The 21,048-nt window shown below is 33.7% G+C and overlaps 3 protein-coding genes and 1 non-coding gene across 6 annotated transcripts; 2 read left to right on the forward strand and 2 right to left on the reverse strand.

Moving 5' to 3' along the window:
• The first annotated feature begins 2,394 nt into the window (after nucleotides 1-2,394).
• LOC102578519 (60S acidic ribosomal protein P0-like) lies at nucleotides 2,395-4,750 on the forward strand. The gene is given in 4 exon segments (NM_001288083.1): nucleotides 2,395-2,789; nucleotides 3,433-3,501; nucleotides 3,899-3,997; nucleotides 4,087-4,750. Coding segments are annotated over 4 exon segments (963 nt in total). The 5' UTR covers nucleotides 2,395-2,531; the 3' UTR covers nucleotides 4,624-4,750.
• A 1,436-nt stretch (nucleotides 4,751-6,186) lies between these two features.
• TRNAH-GUG (transfer RNA histidine(anticodon GUG)) lies at nucleotides 6,187-6,258 on the forward strand. Its single transcript has one exon. It is a non-coding gene; the product is annotated as a tRNA-His (tRNA).
• Nucleotides 6,259-6,676: 418 nt separating this feature from the next.
• LOC102578864 (uncharacterized) lies at nucleotides 6,677-14,312 on the reverse strand. Of its 3 annotated transcripts, none has more exons than XM_006345889.2 (7): nucleotides 14,141-14,312; nucleotides 12,870-13,249; nucleotides 11,664-11,782; nucleotides 10,611-10,706; nucleotides 9,829-10,085; nucleotides 8,348-8,568; nucleotides 6,677-7,315 (listed from the first exon to the last, which is right to left on the reverse strand). In XM_006345889.2, the coding sequence occupies exons 2-7, from the start codon at nucleotides 13,218-13,220 to the stop codon at nucleotides 6,887-6,889; spliced, it is 1,473 nt and encodes a 490-aa protein (XP_006345951.1). In that variant the 5' UTR covers nucleotides 13,221-13,249; nucleotides 14,141-14,312; the 3' UTR covers nucleotides 6,677-6,886. The 3 variants fall into 3 exon arrangements, with proteins under 3 accessions (XP_006345951.1, XP_006345950.1, XP_015163575.1); XM_006345888.2 differs by having other exon boundaries at nucleotides 14,119-14,312; XM_015308089.1 differs by lacking the exon at nucleotides 14,141-14,312 and adding an exon at nucleotides 13,389-13,535.
• Nucleotides 14,313-16,739: 2,427 nt separating this feature from the next.
• Nucleotides 16,740-18,433, reverse strand: LOC102579413 (CASP-like protein 4C2). The gene is made up of 3 exons (XM_006345890.2): nucleotides 18,006-18,433; nucleotides 17,321-17,456; nucleotides 16,740-17,026 (listed from the first exon to the last, which is right to left on the reverse strand). The coding sequence occupies exons 1-3, from the start codon at nucleotides 18,260-18,262 to the stop codon at nucleotides 16,805-16,807; spliced, it is 615 nt and encodes a 204-aa protein (XP_006345952.1). The 5' UTR covers nucleotides 18,263-18,433; the 3' UTR covers nucleotides 16,740-16,804.
• Nucleotides 18,434-21,048: the final 2,615 nt, after the last annotated feature.

Consider the following 21,048-nt stretch of genomic DNA (forward strand, 5'->3'; position numbering starts at 1 on the left):
AGTTTGTTGGTTTGCTGAAGCTTGTTAGTTGTGTGATGCATTGTCTTGTTATATACATGCTTTTAGTTTTGGTATAGAGATCATGGTGGCCTTGACGGCCCAATCAGGACTTCTGTGCTAGTTGGCTGTTTATTTATATGATCTCCTGGGAGTAGCTGTTTCTTTTATAGATCAGTTGACAGGGGCCTTGCCGGCCGATGGCTTAGTTTTAAGCCGAGATATACTTGTTTGATTTCTTGATTGCGTGTGGCTGCCATGCGCTAGTAGCAAATGGTTCAGCAGGGTCGGCTCGGGCCTGAGTTTTGGCATTAGGAGCCAGTTGAGCCTCTCGAGTTTGGGGCGTGACACATATATACCCCTAAATAAGTTTTAAGAAAATTAAAAGTCAAAAATATAAATTTAAAACTAACTTTTTCATTTCCGTTAAATGAAGAGTATATGTGAGCTCAATTTGTAACGGTAGGGGTATATGTGAGCCGTTTGTATAACGGTAAGGGTATATATGAGCCACTTTTATAACGAGGGGCATATCAGCTCTAAATGACAAAGTTGAGGGATATATCAGGCCCTTTTCCCAACTTTGTTTTATATCAATAAAATCACTCAATTTATGTTTTTGTATCAATACACTTAGCTAAATTTATTATTCATTAAATATATAAAATTATTTTTGTTGATTCAAATGCAATTAGACTCATTATGGGAAGTGTTGGGTTTTCTAATTGGGTTAATGGGAAAATTGTGAATGAATTTGGGTCTAATTGCATGTAAATCAATATAAATAATTTCATATATTTAGTTAATGATAATTTTAGTTGAATGATTTTAGTGATACAAAAACATAAGTTGAGTGATTTTACTGAAACAAAACAAAATTTAATGACTTTGCTAGATAAATTTCTTAAGTCGAGCGATCTTTTGAGATATTAATTCTGAATAAAACAAATGAATTTAAAAATATATGATGATTGTGATTGTCGATATAAACATGATTACATGTGGTTACCTAAAAGTCCCTGAGGATGCTAATGATCTTGACCTCAAAAGTTCAAAGTACTGCCCAAAAATCAGTATTACCATTGGTTTTAGGCTTTCCCTGATGTAGTTTAATTTGACTTCTATATAAGTTAATATTTTTTAGATCTTTGTTACCGTTCACATTTTTTAATGAATCCAAATGTATGTTGTTTATATGCATTTTTATTTTCATAAAAATAGAGAGCTTAATAATTTTGAATATGTTTCTTATGACCGCGCAAAGCGCGGACATGTTTGACTAGTATGAGATTAACCTTTGAACAAAGCTCATTTACGTTATTTGTTAAATATTTTTGAATTTATATATATCCTTGTCTTTCAATAAAATATCTATTTATGCTATTATTTTTTAATGAAAAATATAAATAATTTTGCAAAACCATTTTTTTTCATCATCCCAAAATGGGCCCATATTTACCAAACCAAGCTAGATATCCAGCCCATTTTCAAGAGAATCACCACCCTATAAATTCAAGTAAATTTAACTAATCAAAATCGCTCTAGCCCAAATTCACTAAAACTTGTACAAACTAGATGTATCACATGAATTTGGTTCAATCTCTTAAACGAACTAGATGGATCATATGAATTTGAGTCAATCTCTTAAACGAATTAGACGTATCATATGAATTTGGGCCAATTTTGCAACCCATACCAGAGTTTACCAAACCATTTCCAAGAGAATCACCACCCTCTAAATTCAAGTTATTTAATCACAATATCAATCTAGCCCAAATCCACTAAAACTTAAACGAACTAAACAAATCATATGAATTTAGGTCAATTTTGCCACCTAAGCCAAATTTACCAAACCAACACTAGATATCGAGCCATTTCCAAGAGAATCACCACCCTCTAAATTCAAGTATTTTAACCACAATATCACTCTAGCCCAAATCCACTAAAACTTACACGAATTAAAAGAATCATATGAATTTAGGCCAACTTTGCCACCTAAAAGCCAGAATTTACCAAACCAACGCTGGATATCCAACAATTTCCAAGAGAATCACCACCACCCTCGAAATTCATGTAATTTAACCACAATATCACTTTACCCCAAATCCAGTTAAACTCAAACGAATTAGACGAATCATATGAATTTGAGTCAAATCTCTTAAACGAACTAGACGGATCATATGAATTTGGGCCAAACCAAAGCTAGATATCCAGCCCATTTCCCAAAACAATCCCCACCCTCAAAACCCAATCAATCTACACCGTCCAGTTTAGGTCATTCAATTACCCACCACTATATAAACTCTCCATCATCTTCTCCATCAGTTCATAGAGCAAATCAGGATTTAGGGTTTTTCTCAGTTCTCCCTTTTTCAGTAAACCATAGATCTGAATTGAAGAGGTTAAAGTGACGGCGCCGCTGCTGTCCGCCTTGACTGAAAGTTGAATTCGTCTTGGCCCTCTTTTTGTTGTAGTAAAAATCTCTTCTTTTCATTTTTAGGGTTTTTGTTAGTTTTATCTGAAAACCAGTTCAAATGGCTCCAAAAGCAACTAAGGCTGAGAAGAAGATCGCTTATGATACCAAGATGTGTCAACTTCTGGATGATTTTACTCAAGTGCTTGTGGCTGCTGCTGATAATGTTGGATCTAATCAGCTTCAGAGTATTAGGAAGGGTTTGAGAGGCGATTCTGTTGTTCTCATGGGGAAGAATACTATGATGAAGAGAACTATTAGGGTTCATGCTGAGAAAACTGGCAATGAGACAATCCTCAATCTCATCCCTCTCCTTGTTGTAAGTCTTTTTGCCCCTCACTGATATTGTGTTACCATTTTTACATTCAAATTCTATATATGTAGGTATTCAAAGCATGTCAATTGTACTGAATTTGGTGTTCAATTATTGAATCTGATCAATTGATACAGAAAATGATAGAAGTATGTTTTTGTTTTCATAGTATAGGTAGTACTCAGTTAACTGTACTGAATTTGTTGTTTCGTTTATACTAGAGTAATGTAGAATTGATATTCCAATCTGACACAATAAACAACAAAAGCTATGCTGCTCGGACTCTTTAAAAATGTTGACAGGTGCATGTTGTATCCTCCGAAAATAGTGTATTTTTGAAGGACTGATACGGGTGTGGCAATATTTTTTGAATGTCCTAGCAACTTAGCAAAACTTGCATACATAGTATAGGTAGTACTCAAATAACTGTACTGAATTTGTTGTTCAGTTTATACTAATGTAATGTAGGATTGATCTTCACCAATGGTGTAATCTGTGTTTAACAGTCTAGTATTCTGGTAGTAAAAGATAAAGTGAAGGAACTTTTCCAATTGTATGTGCAATGTGTATATTCTAAGCATGTTTTTTTTATTTCATTGTATAGTTAACTAAGTTAACTGTACTGAACTTGTTGTTCGATTTATTATAGGGTAATGTGGGTTTGATCTTTACCAAGGGTGACCTCAAGGAAGTGAGTGAGGAAGTCGCAAAGTACAAGGTAAATTACTTGCTATACTCTTTTTATACTGTAAAATGATGAAACTTGCTTATGTTTATGGCTTTCTATGTGTGTTTGGGAATTAGTTTAAAGTATGTTTAACACGTTAATTGATGTGTTTCTTCAAGTGTTGCATGAAAATCATTAAGATGTGAACTTTTTACTAGTTATATTTATAAGTTTTAAAAAGGTCATTTTCACTTGAAACTGTACCGAAAAAGTCATTCTATGGTTTGTATATGCTATTACTCTCAATATTATTTTATTGTGTTTCGTCAATTTGTCTTGCATTTCTTTGAATTGTTGAAGACATGTTTTATGTTGGATGTTTGAATTGATTCTAAGTTTTAGTATGTTTTATGCTGAAGTTTGGGTTTTGCCATTTATATGTTAATAGGTTGGAGCACCTGCTCGTGTTGGTTTGGTGGCTCCAGTTGATGTTGTTGTCCCTCCTGGTAACACTGGTCTTGATCCATCTCAGACCTCTTTCTTCCAGGTGCGTGCCTCATGCCGCCAAAGAATTTTGTTTTTTTTCGCTTGTGTTGAGAAGTTAAATCTCATTACCTTACCATATAATTCTGGCAGGTGCTCAACATCCCAACTAAGATTAACAAGGGTACTGTTGAAATTATCACCCCTGTGGAGCTCATCAAGAAGGGTGACAAAGTTGGTTCCTCTGAAGCTGCCCTGCTTGCCAAACTTGGAATTAGGCCATTCTCATATGGTCTTGTTGTTATCTCTGTTTACGACAACGGATCTGTCTTCAGCCCTGAGGTGCTTGACCTGACTGAGGATGATCTCATTGAGAAGTTTGCCATGGGAGTATCTATGGTTACTTCTTTGGCATTGGCCATCTCTTACCCAACTCTTGCTGCTGCACCACACATGTTCACCAACGCCTACAAGAATGTGTTGGCCATTGCAATTGAAACCGACTATTCTTTCCCTCTAGCTGACAAAGTGAAGGAATACCTCGCCGATCCTAGCAAGTTTGCTGTTGCTGCTGCTCCTGCTGCAGCTGCTGGTTCTGGAGCTGCTCCTGCTGCTGCTAAGGAGGAGGAGAAGAAGGAGGAGCCTGCTGAGGTCTCAGATGATGACATGGGTTTCAGTTTGTTTGATTAAGTCTGTTGTTTGTGATGTCGTCTGTTTTTTGGTTTCGAAAACATATTTTCACCTTTATGTTTCCAAGTATTTGAACAATATTTAAATTCAGTTATAAGATGTAGTTTGATAATTTTGTTTTGGACCTTAATGCCTTGCCTCCTTTTATTACTGTTAGCATATTTTAATCCTAATAGTTTTGAATAGTAGATTACTAATTTTTCTCCCATTTAAACTTTTTGTTTTATCAAGTGTTTGTATGAATAATTGGCTGTTGAGAGTAAATCTTTTGTTTTAATTAATAAATGCAACCAAACACAGCTTTGGTTAAGGTTCATCAACTTTGTTGTTTTATTGCTTGCATTTTTATTTTATAGACAAAGTCTAAAATAATGTCGGGAGGCTCAGTACTTCAACTACAGTCCCCTTTCTCGAATGGATCTCTTAGTTGTTTCGTAGGAGCAAGTCAAAAAGATAGTAATAGAACCATCTTATTCTTATCTTTCGAGATTCACTCCACAATATGATGTAAAAAAAGTCAAAATAAGTGATTTTAGCCCTTATAAAAAAAAATGATTCACTAATTTCATCGAGTTATTTCAAAGGATCAAAATGATCAGTTATTAATGGAAGTCCTTGTCGGCCTTTTTTCTAGAGAAAATGGTCTAAACCCCCCCAACTTATACCCAAAATTCCAACTACACACTCCAACTTCACGAGTGTCCTATTATCCCCTGAACTTCATATTTCTCTATTTTCTACACACTTAAATGCTGAATCAGACCCAATATTGCTCTTAATTTCACGAATCAACAGAAACCCTAAGGGATAAAGCAAAAACTCGAAATAAGGGATAAATAACTAACCTTTTACTAAATCAGTTGATAAACTACGAAATCAAGTTGAGAATACACAACAAAATCCTTCGATCATCAACAGAAATGCATATGCAAATGGAGAAGGAGATGAAAAGGAGAAAAGATTTTTTTTTTTGGGTCTTTTACGTTTTAGCAGGGAAATGGGGGAAAAACATGAATTGGGAGTTGAAGAAGTGGGGGACTCGACGCGTGCAATCACGTTGGAATATTTATTTTGTTTATGTGTTGAGGTCAGCGTTTAAGTTGGTAGAAAATAGAGAAATATGAAGTTCAGGGGAGTAATAGGACACCCGTGAAGTTGGAGTGTGTAGTTGTGATTTCAGGTATAGGTTGGATGGTTTTTAGACCATTTTCTCTTTTTTCTAATCAGAGGGAACATTTATAATTCTTAATTCTATAAGGTAGGATGAAATTTCGATTGACCATTTGATAGTGGACACATGTAACTAATATCTAGTAGATCAAATACTAGATGATCATCAAAAAATTGAAATATAAATCCTATATATTAAATTTGCACTGGATTTGATGAATGTATTATATTATATATTATGATCCATAGAGTACAACAAAATCATATAGATACACAGCGGTTAAAAGCTTTAATATAGTTTAAATATGTTCCACACCAAAGATTAATCGGTAAAGAACATGATTAATTACGCTATTAAGATAAATTAGAAAATAGAACTTACTAAGACATCTTGTGGCTGTAGTTTAGTGGTAAGAATTCCACGTTGTGGCCGTGGAGACCTGGGCTCGAATCCCAGCAGCCACATTTACCAATTTTTTAAAAACTTTTCATTTTCAATCGATCGTATTTCTGAAGTGATTTAGAAAAATTCTTCTTTGTCGATAGTGATCTTTTGTTATTTTCTTACAATTAGTTTATTATTATTTTGGAACTTCCATGCTAGTAGTCGTAGTATTTACTCATGAAATTTCTTCATAATGACACACAACAATTACCACCTCAAACTAAACAAACTTAAGTCGGTTATATGAATAAGCAATTCTCCATAGTGATATAATTTGGAACCTAAAAAATGGAATAAATAACTTGTTATAACCGATTAAATAGATGGATCATCATTTGAAGTATCAACATCAATAAAAGGAAATTAACCCCATCTTTTTATATGTAACAAGCATAGGAAACAACATTACGTCTCTGCTTCAAATAAGTTAAGATCAGCTATATCAATCCTCGTTGCTTTATTGATCACAAGTAGTTACCAATGTGAAAATCTACTCGTCCCGGTGCTTTCAAAGTACTACACATAGACAAGTAATTATGTAAATCCTCTACGAAAATACTACTACTATATGATGTATACCGATGTCTAACTAGAAAGTGAGAGAGTGCAGATTTTGTGATTCTGCATAAGAAGCACAAATTTTATTATCTAAGTCGAACGCAAAAGAGGCCATCTTTCTGGATAATCCATAGCCACAAACACAGCAATGAATACCCACACCATCAGTATACCGATGATGATGGTCTTTATCAGTTCTTCTCTGCAGACACTCGTGTTGGAGACGTGATGATTAAGCTCAGTGCTATCTTTCACTTGATCAGGGGCTGGTTCTGTTAGAGTGACCTCATCGGATTCATTCACATGATCATCTGTTTCAGGTCTGCTCGTTTGATCAGGTGTTGGTTCTGTCCTTGTAGCTTCATCGGATTCACCTTCTGCATTGGTCTGGTCTGAGCATTTTGAACATGAGCAGTTTCCACCAAGAAACGGAGGGGTTGAATCGAGGTGATTGGATAGAAACTCTAGATGGTTTCTCCCAATAATCCTCACTTTTTGGCGTGTGGCTGGTTTTAGCACCTGCAAGCACAATGTTAGTTTGATGTTAATAGCAATGCAGCCATACATACAAATCAATGAAATCATGCAAACAAAGTAATTTTCATTTCCATACTATAATCAGTAGTTAACCTGGAGAGGTGCATATTAATCCAACATAACCAATCAAAATCCAAACCACGAGATAATAATCTGGGCGATACACCAACAAACAGAAGTCTTAACCAGCCATTTGAAATGAAGATGAGATAAGATGGGATAGCCCTCCCTTCGTGTTGGATTGTAAGAGAGGATTATGTAGTCGAGAGATTATTGTGTTTGCTGTAGAGGATTATGTACCGGACAAATGAACAGTTGAATTTTGGATTCCCAAATACCCCTACCGAGTTCACAAAATATTACCCCACAAAGTATAAGTAACCCAATTCTTTATGGGAAAGCAAAAACAGATTTGCTAGAAGTGAGAACAGTATTTTAAAAATAAAAAAAACAAAAAGTAGCAGCTCATGGAGGGAGGTAGCGTCCTTTTGTGTCTATCAGAGCTATGGATAGTTAGTAAAATCTTACTGAAGTGATGACTACATAGGATTTCTTCATTTTGATCCCCACAAATAGAGGAAAACCTCCCCCAGTCGGCAGAAGTAATCAAAACCAATTCACAACTATTTGATCATCAGAAGTCAAAATCAAGTGACTTGTGGATTTATGTGACCTCGCCCTCTGAACCAACAACACCAACAATAACAGATTTTTTTAAAAAAATTCAAAAGCCTTTTTGGTTGACACGGATTATCCTGTGTCAACCACAATAATTTCAGGTCAGACATCATTTACTTGGAAGCTACACAGTGACATGTTAACCATCCTGCCACCACAAATACCAGCCGCATCGGCCCACACAGCCTTTTCTTAAAAATTTCATCTCAATGGCAAGTAAATTAATAAGACATTTTTAACACCTGTGTAAGCAAAGGGATCAGGAGTTGCTGGTTTCTTTTTTTCTTTTTCTTGGGGTGGGGGTGAAATCTTTAAATGCATCAATGATGGAGTTACCTGAAAGAAAGTTTGCATTATTATTTGGGCAACTTGAGGGAGCCGAACTATAATCAAAGAGCTAAGACGATTAGGATAATGATCCTGCAAGAGCATAGCACAAGATCTCATCATGTGTATGGGAAAACCAAAGGGAGAGAGTCCTTCACAGTCCATCAAAACAGTTATTTGAGGATGTTCCACATTGACCATTCTCAGAATACAGTGCTCAATCTGCGAAACTGTGGAATCAAAACCTCCATAAGAATTCTATCCAAAATCAGCATGCAAACTGAAGAAATCTACATGAAAATCTGAGACCAAATGGCTGGCAATATAACAACAATAACATATCCAGTGAAATCCCACAAGTGGAGTCTGGGTATGAATTCCAAATAGCAGACCAGAAAATATCAGTGATTTCATGCCATGCAAATTTGACAAATTATTCGAAGAGCAATTGAGCTGCTTAACAGAAAATCCTGCAATGAAATTTCCATTGACGCAGCTTTTACTTGGATACCATGAAACTAGCAAAAGAATTAAAACTCAGGATTGGTTATCCCAGTGATAGCCATTATCCCAGACCCTAATTCCCAAGTTTACTAAGCATATTCAGGTTTCTCAGATGTTGGCATAGAACAAAGAGGTCTATCCAGGCCAACCCAGTTCAATTAGCAGAAAATTGGTCAAAATTTTCTGTAACAATTACATATCGGCAGCAAAGAGGATTGATTCACTAAGGGTACAGGTTAAATTTTCTATGACAACTCTAAACCTGAGTTATGACATGCACTTGAGCAGATTATACTATTCTATCCTGAAGAACCTGACCTCAGCCTCTTATAGCATACTTGACTCGTACTAAAACTTGCAATGATATTATTGAGTCACCAGTGACAACAGAGGCGTATCCAGGATTTCAGCAAGATGGGTGCACAATTACAAAAAAATGTATCTTAAATATAAATTTGATCGGTTTGACTTTTAGGTTTTTAATATGAACAATTAAATTTTAAAAATTATAGGTCCAAAACATATAATGCTACTAGTTTTAAATTTTAATATACATATTTGATTTAATTATATAAAAAATTTACAGTGCTAATTATTTTTAGGAATTTTCAATGTAACACGCTTGAAAATTTTGAAAGATTAAAGGAAAAAAACAAAAGAATAATTAGTTGAAACGCCAAAAGTGTAACCAATAACCACTTAGAGAGGTGTTAGTAAAAGACAAGATAGATATAAGATTTAAATTTCTATCCTCACTTAGAGGGGTGCACCCAATCATCATCGTATTATTATATGATACTTTGAACGTGGGTTCACACATCTATATTTAAATATTTTATAAAAAATATAACACTACTATATATGATCTAGAGAGGGGAGCATGGGTTCACGTGAGCCCACGGCACCCCCTCTAGATACGCCCCTGGTGACACAGTCTTTATTCCAGTTGCACTGATATATAAACTACTCAAGAAAGATATGCATACCAACTGCTTTTATCAAGAGAGATTTGCCATTCGATCTCAGGTTGGAGCAAGCAAGTCCAAGGCGAATGATGAGGCAAGGCCGTTGATTGGCATCGTGGCCGTGCCAAAAAATGAAAGGAGACCAAGCCTTAAGTTCTTCTGGTGAAAGAAACGTGTAACTCTGCCGCCATTTAATGGTTTTCTTAACTGATGAAAGCAGCCTAGCAAAATCACCATTTGCAGCAGCATAGAATTGACGGAGCTCATCATCATTCAACCTGTTAGCAGGTTGACCAGGGAACATTAAAATTCCAATTTAACATGTTAGTATCAGTGACAAATTAGTCAAATAGAAATTGAAATTGTTAAGAAAAGAATACTTGTGTAATGCATCAAAGAGCAACTATGTTTGTAGATAAATGGAAGTCTGACTTAGCAACAACATACACAGTGTAATCCCACAGGTGGAGTTCGGGGAGGGTAGAGTGTATGCAGACCTTACCCCTACCTCGTGGAGGTAGAGAGGCCATATCCGGAAGACCCTTGGCTCAAGTAATGCATATCAAAGCCAGTAGAAAAGAAAAATACAGAATCAAAGAGGACACACTAAATAATAAGGAAGTCTGACTTAGCAAGCTTTATTATTTTTAATTCTCTCTTTTCTTGTGTTCTTCCTTTTTTCGGGAAAGCATAATTAAATAAAACCTACTAAAATGAAAATATGGCACGTCAAAGCAACATTTTTTTCCCCAGTACCACCAGTCTAGCATTGAGACTGACAAAAGTGAAGGAGGTCACCTCACCTCTCAGGTACACTAATACCCTCCTCCCTCAGTTCCTTATGGAGTTCTAGCAACCATCTTTGAGGATAACCATCATCCTGTACTTCATCATGAGATCTGTAAGGAAAACCATGAAGCATACATTAAAACTAATAACCTTAATAAGGACCTGGAGAGCACAATTTTCATAAAGAGATAATGAAAATCAATTTCACGAAGAAACATGATCACACAAGGCATGAAGAAAGTGATCACACAAGTATAATTGCTAGGCCTCCCATCTTTCAATTTATTGTTGTTGTTGTTGACAATATGTTTCAATGTAATTACATTAAAAGCTGAATAACAATTTTGAATTTGAGAACAGCCCAAGAAAAATAAAAAATGATAATTTCTGTTGAATCTCATGAATGATCTTCTTTCATGTTGTCATTGTTGTTTGTTTTTCACAAAGATTCACGTGGTTATTGTTGGGAAATTCATATTCATTACAGTTTCCAAACATCACAACAAAATTGAACAATAAAAGAATTAGGTTTCAGTGTAGGACTAGCTAAGATCGTAATCCTCATTTTCTTTATGACAAGGGAACCAACAGCCACTACCCTTTGGGTGAGCCCCACCTCTGTGCAATAGCTCACAAGCCACACGGGAGAGGTAAGCCGCACTAGGCAAGCCCTTGAGATGAGCTCGACCCAGAAGGTCAACCCCCTTGCTGGCACAAGCAAAAGGGGTTTCGAACTTGAGACCTCCATTATGGAAGTCCCAAGCCAAACCATCTGAGCCACCCCGAAAGGAGTAATCCTCATTCTTATTGTGGCTTTAATTTCATAAATCCTAATAATTTATTTTCTGTGTTTGTGGTTGAACGAGTAGAAGCTTAAGATAATAACTTGTGTATCATAATCATTGCATACACCAAACAATATAAAGAGAAGCCAAAATACAAGCATCTGAACTTGACATGAAATTATAAACTCTTCTATTACTATATCCTTTTAGCCATTAGACAGCTGCTGTAGTCCAGGAAGCGAGAAACTTCCAAAGAAAATATACTTCGAATGGTACACCTACCTTGCTTGTGGATATGCTTGAGAATGATGAAAGTCGTTCGGTGTCGTTTCTCCCGTAGATGATGACTGATCGGAGAAAACTGTTGCAATTGAGAGCAATAGCATTGGCCTAGACAATTTCTACCAAAATAAGCATAGTCATTACAATAGAAACACCAATCGATTTGAAAGGAAAAAATTTGAAAAGAATAAACGACAGTGTCGAAAATAAGTTAAGCAGATTAAACAACCGCGTTGAATATTAAGTTAAGAAGATTAAACAGCAGTGTAGAAAATTAAGTTACGCATGCTAGATCTAATAACAAATAACCAACTAAAGTAGTCTTGGCTGTCAACAATTTATCTTCTATGAAGTGCTGCAGCAGTAAAACATATACCATCTCTCCAAACAAAAAGAAGTTCATCTGCTGTGATTATATAATATTCCTTGTATTAAAGCCCTTCAAGACCGCTTCTAGAATCCAACATTTGAGGTGACTTAAATGAGCAGTGATAACATACAATTGTAAGGAAGGCCAAGTGCCAGAAGAGATTATTTTTTTATGCACTAAATCAAACAAGAGGTGCTCTCTAAAATACGAAAACAGTAACCAACAAAAATAGCCAAATAAAAGAGAAATATTTGGGCCAAAAACCAGAACCTGGATCTCTCATGTAAAAGGATTTACAGCCATATGGGAAAAAGTCAACATTACACTCAAGATTTAGCATCTGAATCACAAATGTTGTTTGCTTTATTGTGACCAAGGTGGTTATGAACATGCTTATAATAAGTCCAAAACCTTCTGCAGCACTTTCAACTCATGAGAAACATTTAACATAATGACGTCATATATCAAATGTAAAACACAAATGGGTTGTTCTCCTTGTAATCTTCAGAAACACAAGTAGAAAAGAAAAGATAGATAGGCAATGGAAATGTCATAATCCTCACATAATTTATTGAAAAACAAAAGACATTGGTTCTTTTCACTAATGTTGCCAAGCAAACAAGCACCAGAAAAACTAAAGACAGGCAAAGAAAAACACTTCCAGATAACCAGATGTGCAATCATACAGCAGATTAAAGATGAATTGGTAACATCCAAATACTAGGAACAGTAGTTGTCAAAAATTCACAAGTAGAATATAACAAATTCAAAAAGTGAATGCAAGTATTCCCAGAATTGCAAGAATTATATGCACTAAAAGATGAACAGAAACCCACCTGCAATTGTCTGACCAATGGCTCCAAAGGAACCCACTTTTGGATCCACTTAAGCGGTGGATAACATAAAGCTTGCAGCGCCTGCAAACCGTGCCAAATAAAAGGACATCTAGCTTTGCTCAGCCTTCGTACAACCTCTAGAACAGCAGTGGTAGCCAAGAATATGACAACATCACCAGCAGCTCCACTAGTCTGTACACTGTGTTTCACTTTACCTATACATTTCAAAGTCTTTGCTGAGAAGTGCTTTGTAGCAGAAGCAACTAAACAAATCTTCGGTAGCTTTTCCTTGCTAATCATCCGTGCCTCCAATCTTTTGTTAGAATATGGTGGACATGGTAAGTCACCCATATTGATGACCTCATAAATCTCAGTCACAGCTTTGCATCAACAAAAGAAAAAACAAATCGTGGAAATTAGAACATACACCAGTTTTCCCGCCCAACTATGGGATTATTGTGTAATCAATTCATATATACCAGGCAGACATAATAAAACCACCACTGAAAGAATATTAACCAGATTTTAAAACTTGCTAAGTATGACGATGCTATGAAGAAACTTCCAATATAAAACAAAATTTAGCAATAATCAGGATTAATTATGGTATCTTTAAGGATGACAATGAACTCATAATATCTAAATTAAGCTGCTGTTTGGCCATAAATTTGAAGTTGAAATTTGAAACTTCAGAATTTGAGTTTTTGAAGTTGTGCTTGGACATGCATTTTACTTGGAAAAAATATAAGTTTTGTGAGTGTAAGTCCCAAGCTTTTCAAAAACTACTCCCAAAATCAATGGTCAATCGCTAGCTAAATCTATTTAGTCACGAAATTATTCTCATATTCACCAATCACTATGATTGCAAGCAAATTTCTCTACAAGGATTCACGGATTATGCAGCTAAAACGCCCAAAAATGAAACCATAATCATCTAAAACAAATATTTGAAGTTAAATTTACAAAAACTACTCCCAAAATCTACGAGCAAAAGCTAGCTAAAACTATTTAGTCACGAATTTCTTCTTCCAATATTCAATAATCACTATAATTGCAAGCGAATTTCTCAACAAGGATTCACAAATTATGCAGCTAAACCGACTAAAAATGAAACCATAATCATCTTTAACAGAGCGAGCAAATGAGAACAGGAGAGACGAACACATTAATAGCTATCAAATCAATCAAAGACGAACACATTAGTTACTACATATTTTCTCGATTAACATGTGGATGTTCAGTCAATTACCTGAAACAAAATCGGATTTTACCGTATATACTATCCGGTTGAATCAACGGCGAGTGTTCACCGGAAACTTAGGTTGAGTGTTGATATTCAGGGAGAAATCGCTGACGACGGGAAGAATATGGCGGAGTACGGCGGAGGTTGACCGTGAAGGAAGGTTTATACTTTGCTTGGGCAAATGGCGCGTGAATTCACTCTCCTATCGTCGTCTGGTTTCCCCTAGAAGATACAGATATTGGGTCCCACCTGATACTGAATAAACGGTTTAGTTTTTTCTATTGGATTGGATTGCCACGTTGACACGCCGGCCCCTCGCTAGATCACGTGTTTTGTACTCGTATTGAAATCCGACTAATCCCATTCGCCAATTACATCATCCATTAGTGAGGCATAATTCTTTCAGTTTTCGAAATTACCTTTTGTACTATATAGTTACATGTATCTTGGATATATGCAATCAAATTAAGTGTAATTTATTTCAGATACATTTTATTCAAGCGTGATTCACATGTATTTGAGATTTATTGACTCTCTTGCTCGCCTCTCTCCCTCTCTTGATCACATCTCTCCTTATGTATATGTATTCAAAATGTACCTGATATCAAAGATACATGTATCTAGTATCAAAGATACATGTTGACTCTCACGCTCGCCTCTCTCCTATGTATATATATGTCTCATAATGTATATGACATTAAAGATAAATGTATATAACTTGAAGTCTGATATAAAATTATTAATTAATGAGACCATATATAATTATTTCAAACTATAATAAAGTTTATTAGTATATATGCTAGTAATGTTTGTGTAATTATGTAGTTTCTCCTAATATTTTTCCATGTTAAGAGTTCGAATTCAGAAGTTTGGTTAAGAATGTAGGAATCTCAATCATTCTACCAAAACTCATATTGATTGTAATATAACTACTCTCTTCATTCACTTTTACTTTTCACGTTAGACTTTAAATGCTCCCGAAGAAACAAGGAGGTTGATTTTTACGTGTCACAATAATTTTAGACAAAATATTTAAATTTACGAGATAATTTGTAAACGAGCATGAGTGAGCCATTTGATGCTTCATCTATTTTGCTTTGACAAGTGTTATTTTAAAAATAACAAACGTGAAATATTTTGCTTTTTGCAAATATGAAACTCATTGAATTAGATAATTCAAACTCGTGTGTTTAGTAAAAGTATAGTAGTTTAATTCAAAAAAATTGTAACTAGTTGTTTGTTTTCTTTTTGGTTTTGAGGCTCAAAATGACTAACATTTAAATTATAATTCCTTAGAATGCTCTGTACGTAGAAATATTGATTGTCCATGATAATCTTTTTAATATTTTAAGAAAAAGGAGGAGACATTTCTTATTAGGAGTTGCTTCATTTTTAAAGCTTAAATTTGATACATTTTATTAATGATAAACAAATTTAATCTATTTATAGAGTTTGTCCTTCAAGTTTTTCATTTCATTTGTCTCAAATTTTAAAAAAAAATGCTTTCACTATACTAAGATAAGGAATTTCAAAATAGTATTTGTTTGGTTATAAATAGAAAGCTTGTAGGGTCATAAAATATGTTTTGATTATTTAATATTAAAGAAATTGTCCAAAAGAAAGTATAAATTTACTTAGATTTATGAATTTATAAATTTATAATATGCTATTATGCTTGATTTGGTTCACAATTATATTAGTTCTATAATCTATAGATAATTTTTTGTCAAGTATATGATTGAGAGGATAAAAATTGAGTGATTTTTTCTCTAAAGAATAAGGAAAAAAGAAAAAAATAGTGCAAGATATGCCAAGATATTTTTGCCAAAATGGGACCAAATCAACTAAGAATAAATCATTCAATGTTTAGCTAAATTTTTATTTTATTTAAAAAAAAAAGTTAAACTAAGTGCAATGTATATATTCGATAAAATCGAACAAATTCAAAGTATCATATAGCATATCATTGCTATCTAACGTAACCACGAAGCTAACCATCATTGTCTTATTGAGGAATAAGAAAGTCGCTAGAATCGTTTTAATTCGATTAATTTGAATTCACATGATAACGTTTGATTTTAGGAATAAAGCACTTTTTTTATTAAAGATAATTGTATTATCATGATTCGAATTTGAGACCTTCAACTAAAGATGAAGGAATAATTATTATCTCAATATAACATTTCATCGTTCAAAATTCATATTTAAGATTAAATTTACGAGCTGATAGTTTCATAAAATGGATGTTAGCATTTCACGGTGTTTCAATTATTAATTCTCGTAATATTGTATAATCCCATAAATGGAGTCAGAATAGGATAAAGTATACATAGACTATATCCTACCTCTGCGGAGTGGATGGACTGTCTCGGCTCAAAAGAGAATTTTTCAAAATAAGTTACGAGAAAAATACAACAACATAATAACAAGATACAAAGCAACTAAAACAACAAATAGAAACTATATTATGTCTACACTATTTATAAAAAGATTACATTATCCTCAAATTCAATTATTGAATAATAAGTTATTTAAAAGTTGAAAATTTGATATATAACTAAAAAAATATGAATTGCATTAACATATTTTGAAGGTTCAATATGTTTAGTCAGATACAGATACGAGACTAAAATCAAAATTTACCTTCATTAAGATTTATGAGTAAAGATTACAACATAATGATGGATGAATATTACATATGAAAACGTGACCCGTTAAGTATGAAACATACGACCCGAAAACCCGATAATAAAGAAGAAAAACTCAAGAACATAAACCCGGCGAATCCTAAGGCGACGGATATATCTGATTGAACACAAAATGCATTATTAGCCGTACACGTGTCCCGATCCCTTAACGTCCGAGCTAACGCCGTTCCCGCTGAATCTGCCGACAACAACATGTATGCAAAAACCTACACAGTAAAAACAATCTGTTTTCTCACACTATGCCTCCGTACAAAATATTTCACGTTCACATAGGATTCGTGAAAGAAAACTACGAGGAGGTGTGATGCATGTAGCTTATCGTAATGCAAACATAATTGACTCATCTCACGTCTCAAACCAACGTGAAGTCAGGATTCAAACTTTATGATTCAAGATTTTAGTGTTTTTAAGTTATTAGATTCTAAAATAACTTGTACATATTCAATAATTTTAAAAAATAAATACATGATTTTAACTAAAATTACTGAATTCTGCCGAACCTGATCGTGGCTGAAATCGAACCAAACTTGTACAACTTCAGGAAGAACAGTGGTGCCTCTTGATATTTCCCAAACCGAAGCTCCAATTTCGAATAGTGAATACAATGCTACAATCCCAGCTGCAATTGCCACAAATCTATAGAAAAACAAAATCTCATTATAGACTTCAAATAAAAAAAAACTCGATCTAATCGTTTGAAATTGAGACGTAATTGACTAATTGATTGTATATTCATAATTAAAATTGTCACGATCCAAGACTATTGATATGTATTGTCTGCTTTGGCCTACGATCGCACAAATTTGTCTTTCGAACTACGCAATCGAGCACCAAACTATCTACCATGACAACTTGAGCTATGTTTTTTTCTTCTAAAGAATCAACTTAAATAATCGTTTAATTTAATGAACTTATTAACCTTATAATAGTCGACAAATATATGATATATGTATAATCGTATATATACACGCTACAAAAAAAACTTTTTAACCTTCGAAATTTGTTAGTCCTGCTTGACTCACCGTCATCGAGATAACATAAGTGAAGGGGATTCGAAGAAATTTCATCTAAAATTTTCAAATTAAGGTAGTTTTATCAGCTAATTGAATTGCAAATATGCTTAATTAAGTTCAATTTGATACATTTTTTTTTCGAGAAAATAGAAAGAACTAATAGTAGTAGTACCTGAACGCATCGAAGTGGTACCACCGAAGAGAATCGGTATCGGAATCGGAGCCATCGCCGTGATAGTTAGCGAACATGAAAATTGCAGAGGCGAGTGAGAAGCAGAAGGCGGCGAACCGGAAAATGAGTATCAAAATATTGAACCGCTGGTTTTTTTGCACGGAAACGGTTGAGTGAAACTGAGATTGATTTCTCGGCCGGGGAGACGGAGTTCTAATACCGCCGTTCCGGTTCGGTTCCTGCGGCGACCTCATCATTTTTTCCGGCGAGAAAGTCAGACGGAGATGGAGAAATTCATAGAGAAATTAAAGTTGGGTGAATTTATTAATTTTCTGGAAAATTTGATTTCATGTGTGAAAAGTTTTTTTTTCTGTTTGGGGATTTGAAGTCACGAGACATGGCATGATTCTCATGACAAGGATAAATGATAAATGGAGCAAGAGAACATATAATTTCTCGATGGGAGCTCGACTAATTTAAATTTGCATAACAGATAGTTATTACTAATCTCGATATAAGCATCACAAGTGCTCATTAAAGCTCGACTAATATGAACTTGACTATTGTAAGGATTTATTTCTAGAAAAAACGCTCACAACAAGACCTTTTTCATATAAAAAATTCGAACTCAAACTGTTTAATTAAGAATAAAGAAATACGAATAGGACAACTCATATTGTTATACCTGAATTTAATGTATGTTTATTTGAATTAAATTACTTTTGCCATCAAGGATATAGTGAAATGGTTGGATTGGATTCGTGTTGAGAGAATAATTTTTTTTTATATAAATCTAAATATTCAAACCAGTAAATTTTGAATAACAAATTATTACGCAAAACAATAAATAAAAGAATCTATGAAAATGAGAAGGCATAGGTACTTTCAAGATATATGTAACATTTGAAATATGTTTTAACGACTCATACAATATTAACTCAACAAAATAACTTGTTATTGGGATCTTCACGTATCGCCTTAGTATTATACTACTACGTTGGTTTGACATACCCTTCTAGAAAATTCACGTATCGCCATAGTATAGTGTTACTACGTTGACTACGTTGATTTGAGGCACCCTTCTAGAAAAAGTTCAAACCTTAAAAATCAAGTAATTTACGATAATTCTTTTACTTAATATAAATTAAAATTAATCAAATCAATACATTTCAAATATTTTTTTTTAAAAAAAAAAAACATAGAAAATGACAGTTCAATATTAGGTAGAAACGAATGGGAACAAGTGGGGTTATTAGCGCACTTTTCGTGCTTCTTTCTTCTTCTTTACATACTCTTTTTCCTTTGACTACATTTTGTTTATATTCGATAAAAAACTATTCGCATCAGGTATTTATATTAGATTGATATAGATATTTGATACAAGCAACTATAAGTATTTACCCTTGTAAGTCTCACGTGATATTTAATACTTCTGTTTCAATATATGCGCAAGGGACTGGAGTACGAAAGTTAAAACACTTAATTTCGTTTATAAATTAATGCATAATTTCACTTATTTGAAAGCTATACGAAAAGTGCTACAAGCCAACATACTAAATGATTCAAAATATTTTTAAAAAATGTTCAAAAAAAATTATGAGTAATCACATGAAAATACGTTTGTCTTTTCAAATAGTAATACTTTTACGTAATGAGATGAGAAAATATTTATTTTGAGATCTGAATAATTTAAATTTGTGTTAAAAAATCTACTTTTGAAGCAAATAGGTGCAAAAATAATTTGATTTTCAGGCTCAAACTCGAGAACTCTGATTTATTGATTGGATTATAAATTTATAATGTTTGGTAGTTTTCTATAATATTAAAGTTGTTAGACGCTCCTTTCAGGTTTTGGGATTTCCATCTGAAATAGATATATAATAATTGCGTTTATCTTTTCCCTTTTTCTATATATAATAATAACAACATTTTTCCCTTTCAATAATAATACTTTATTTACTACTTTGATTGCGTAACACAAATTTAATTTAGTTGAGATTCTAATATAAGTAACGGACACCAGATAAAAAGTCACTAGCTTGTATTACATGCACTTATCGTTTCTTATTTTTACTTTGGCTTTTAATGTATTTTTTAGAATACTTTTTTTTTTTCTATTTGAAAAAAGCTCCTTAAATGTGGTAATTGTCAATAGAGAGAATTTAAAATATATTAAAAATAATTCATGCACCCCTTGACTAAACTATTAAATTGTCAAAAAAAAAAACAAAACAATAAAAGTCAGTCGAGTCTTCCAATTTCCAAGCAAAAAGGAATGACTTTTTAACACTTGAAAAACAAAATTTTATTATTTTTTAAAAATAAATAAATTGGTTGATGTTAAATTTTTTATTTAGAAAAAAAAAGAAGACAATTATTTGTTTATTTAGCATGACAATATTGACAAACAAGAAATGATCAATTATATTAGGTGTATAACAAAAAAAAAAAAAGTTAGTGCACTAAACTCTCATTCTGCGCGGGATCTGAAAAAAATCAAACCACAACAATCCTCGGATTAAACTAAAACGTAAGAATCTAGCTAGACGCTACTAAAAACGAAAATAAAGTTATTTTTTTTATCATCTGAGCAACGACCTCTTGTCCATTTCAAAAATTCCTTCAATGTTTTGTTATTTTATGTATTGACTCTATAGACAACAATATTGTTGTTGCTAAGACTTGCAGAGTAAGTAACAACATATTCACTGTAATTCCACAAATGATGTCTGAAAAGGGTAGTGTATATGTAATCTTACCCTTACCTTGTAAAGGTAGAGAGACTTTTTTCGATACACAAAATTAGACTTGTAGACTAATAACAACATATCCAGTGTAATGTTTGAGACGAGTTTCCCATGGGAAACCCTTTTACTAACGAGCCAAATTTTCAACAACATACTCGGTGTAATCCCACAAAATGAGGTCTAGAAAGGATAGAGTATACACAGACCTTATCTCTACCGCAGAGGTAGACAAATTGTTTCTGATATACCCTCGGCTCGAGGTAAAACAATCTAGAAAAAGAATAAACGGAAGTGAA

Source organism: Solanum tuberosum, unplaced genomic scaffold (assembly GCF_000226075.1).
Source record: "Solanum tuberosum cultivar DM 1-3 516 R44 unplaced genomic scaffold, SolTub_3.0 scf00072, whole genome shotgun sequence".
Lineage (NCBI taxonomy): Eukaryota > Viridiplantae > Streptophyta > Magnoliopsida > Solanales > Solanaceae > Solanum > Solanum tuberosum.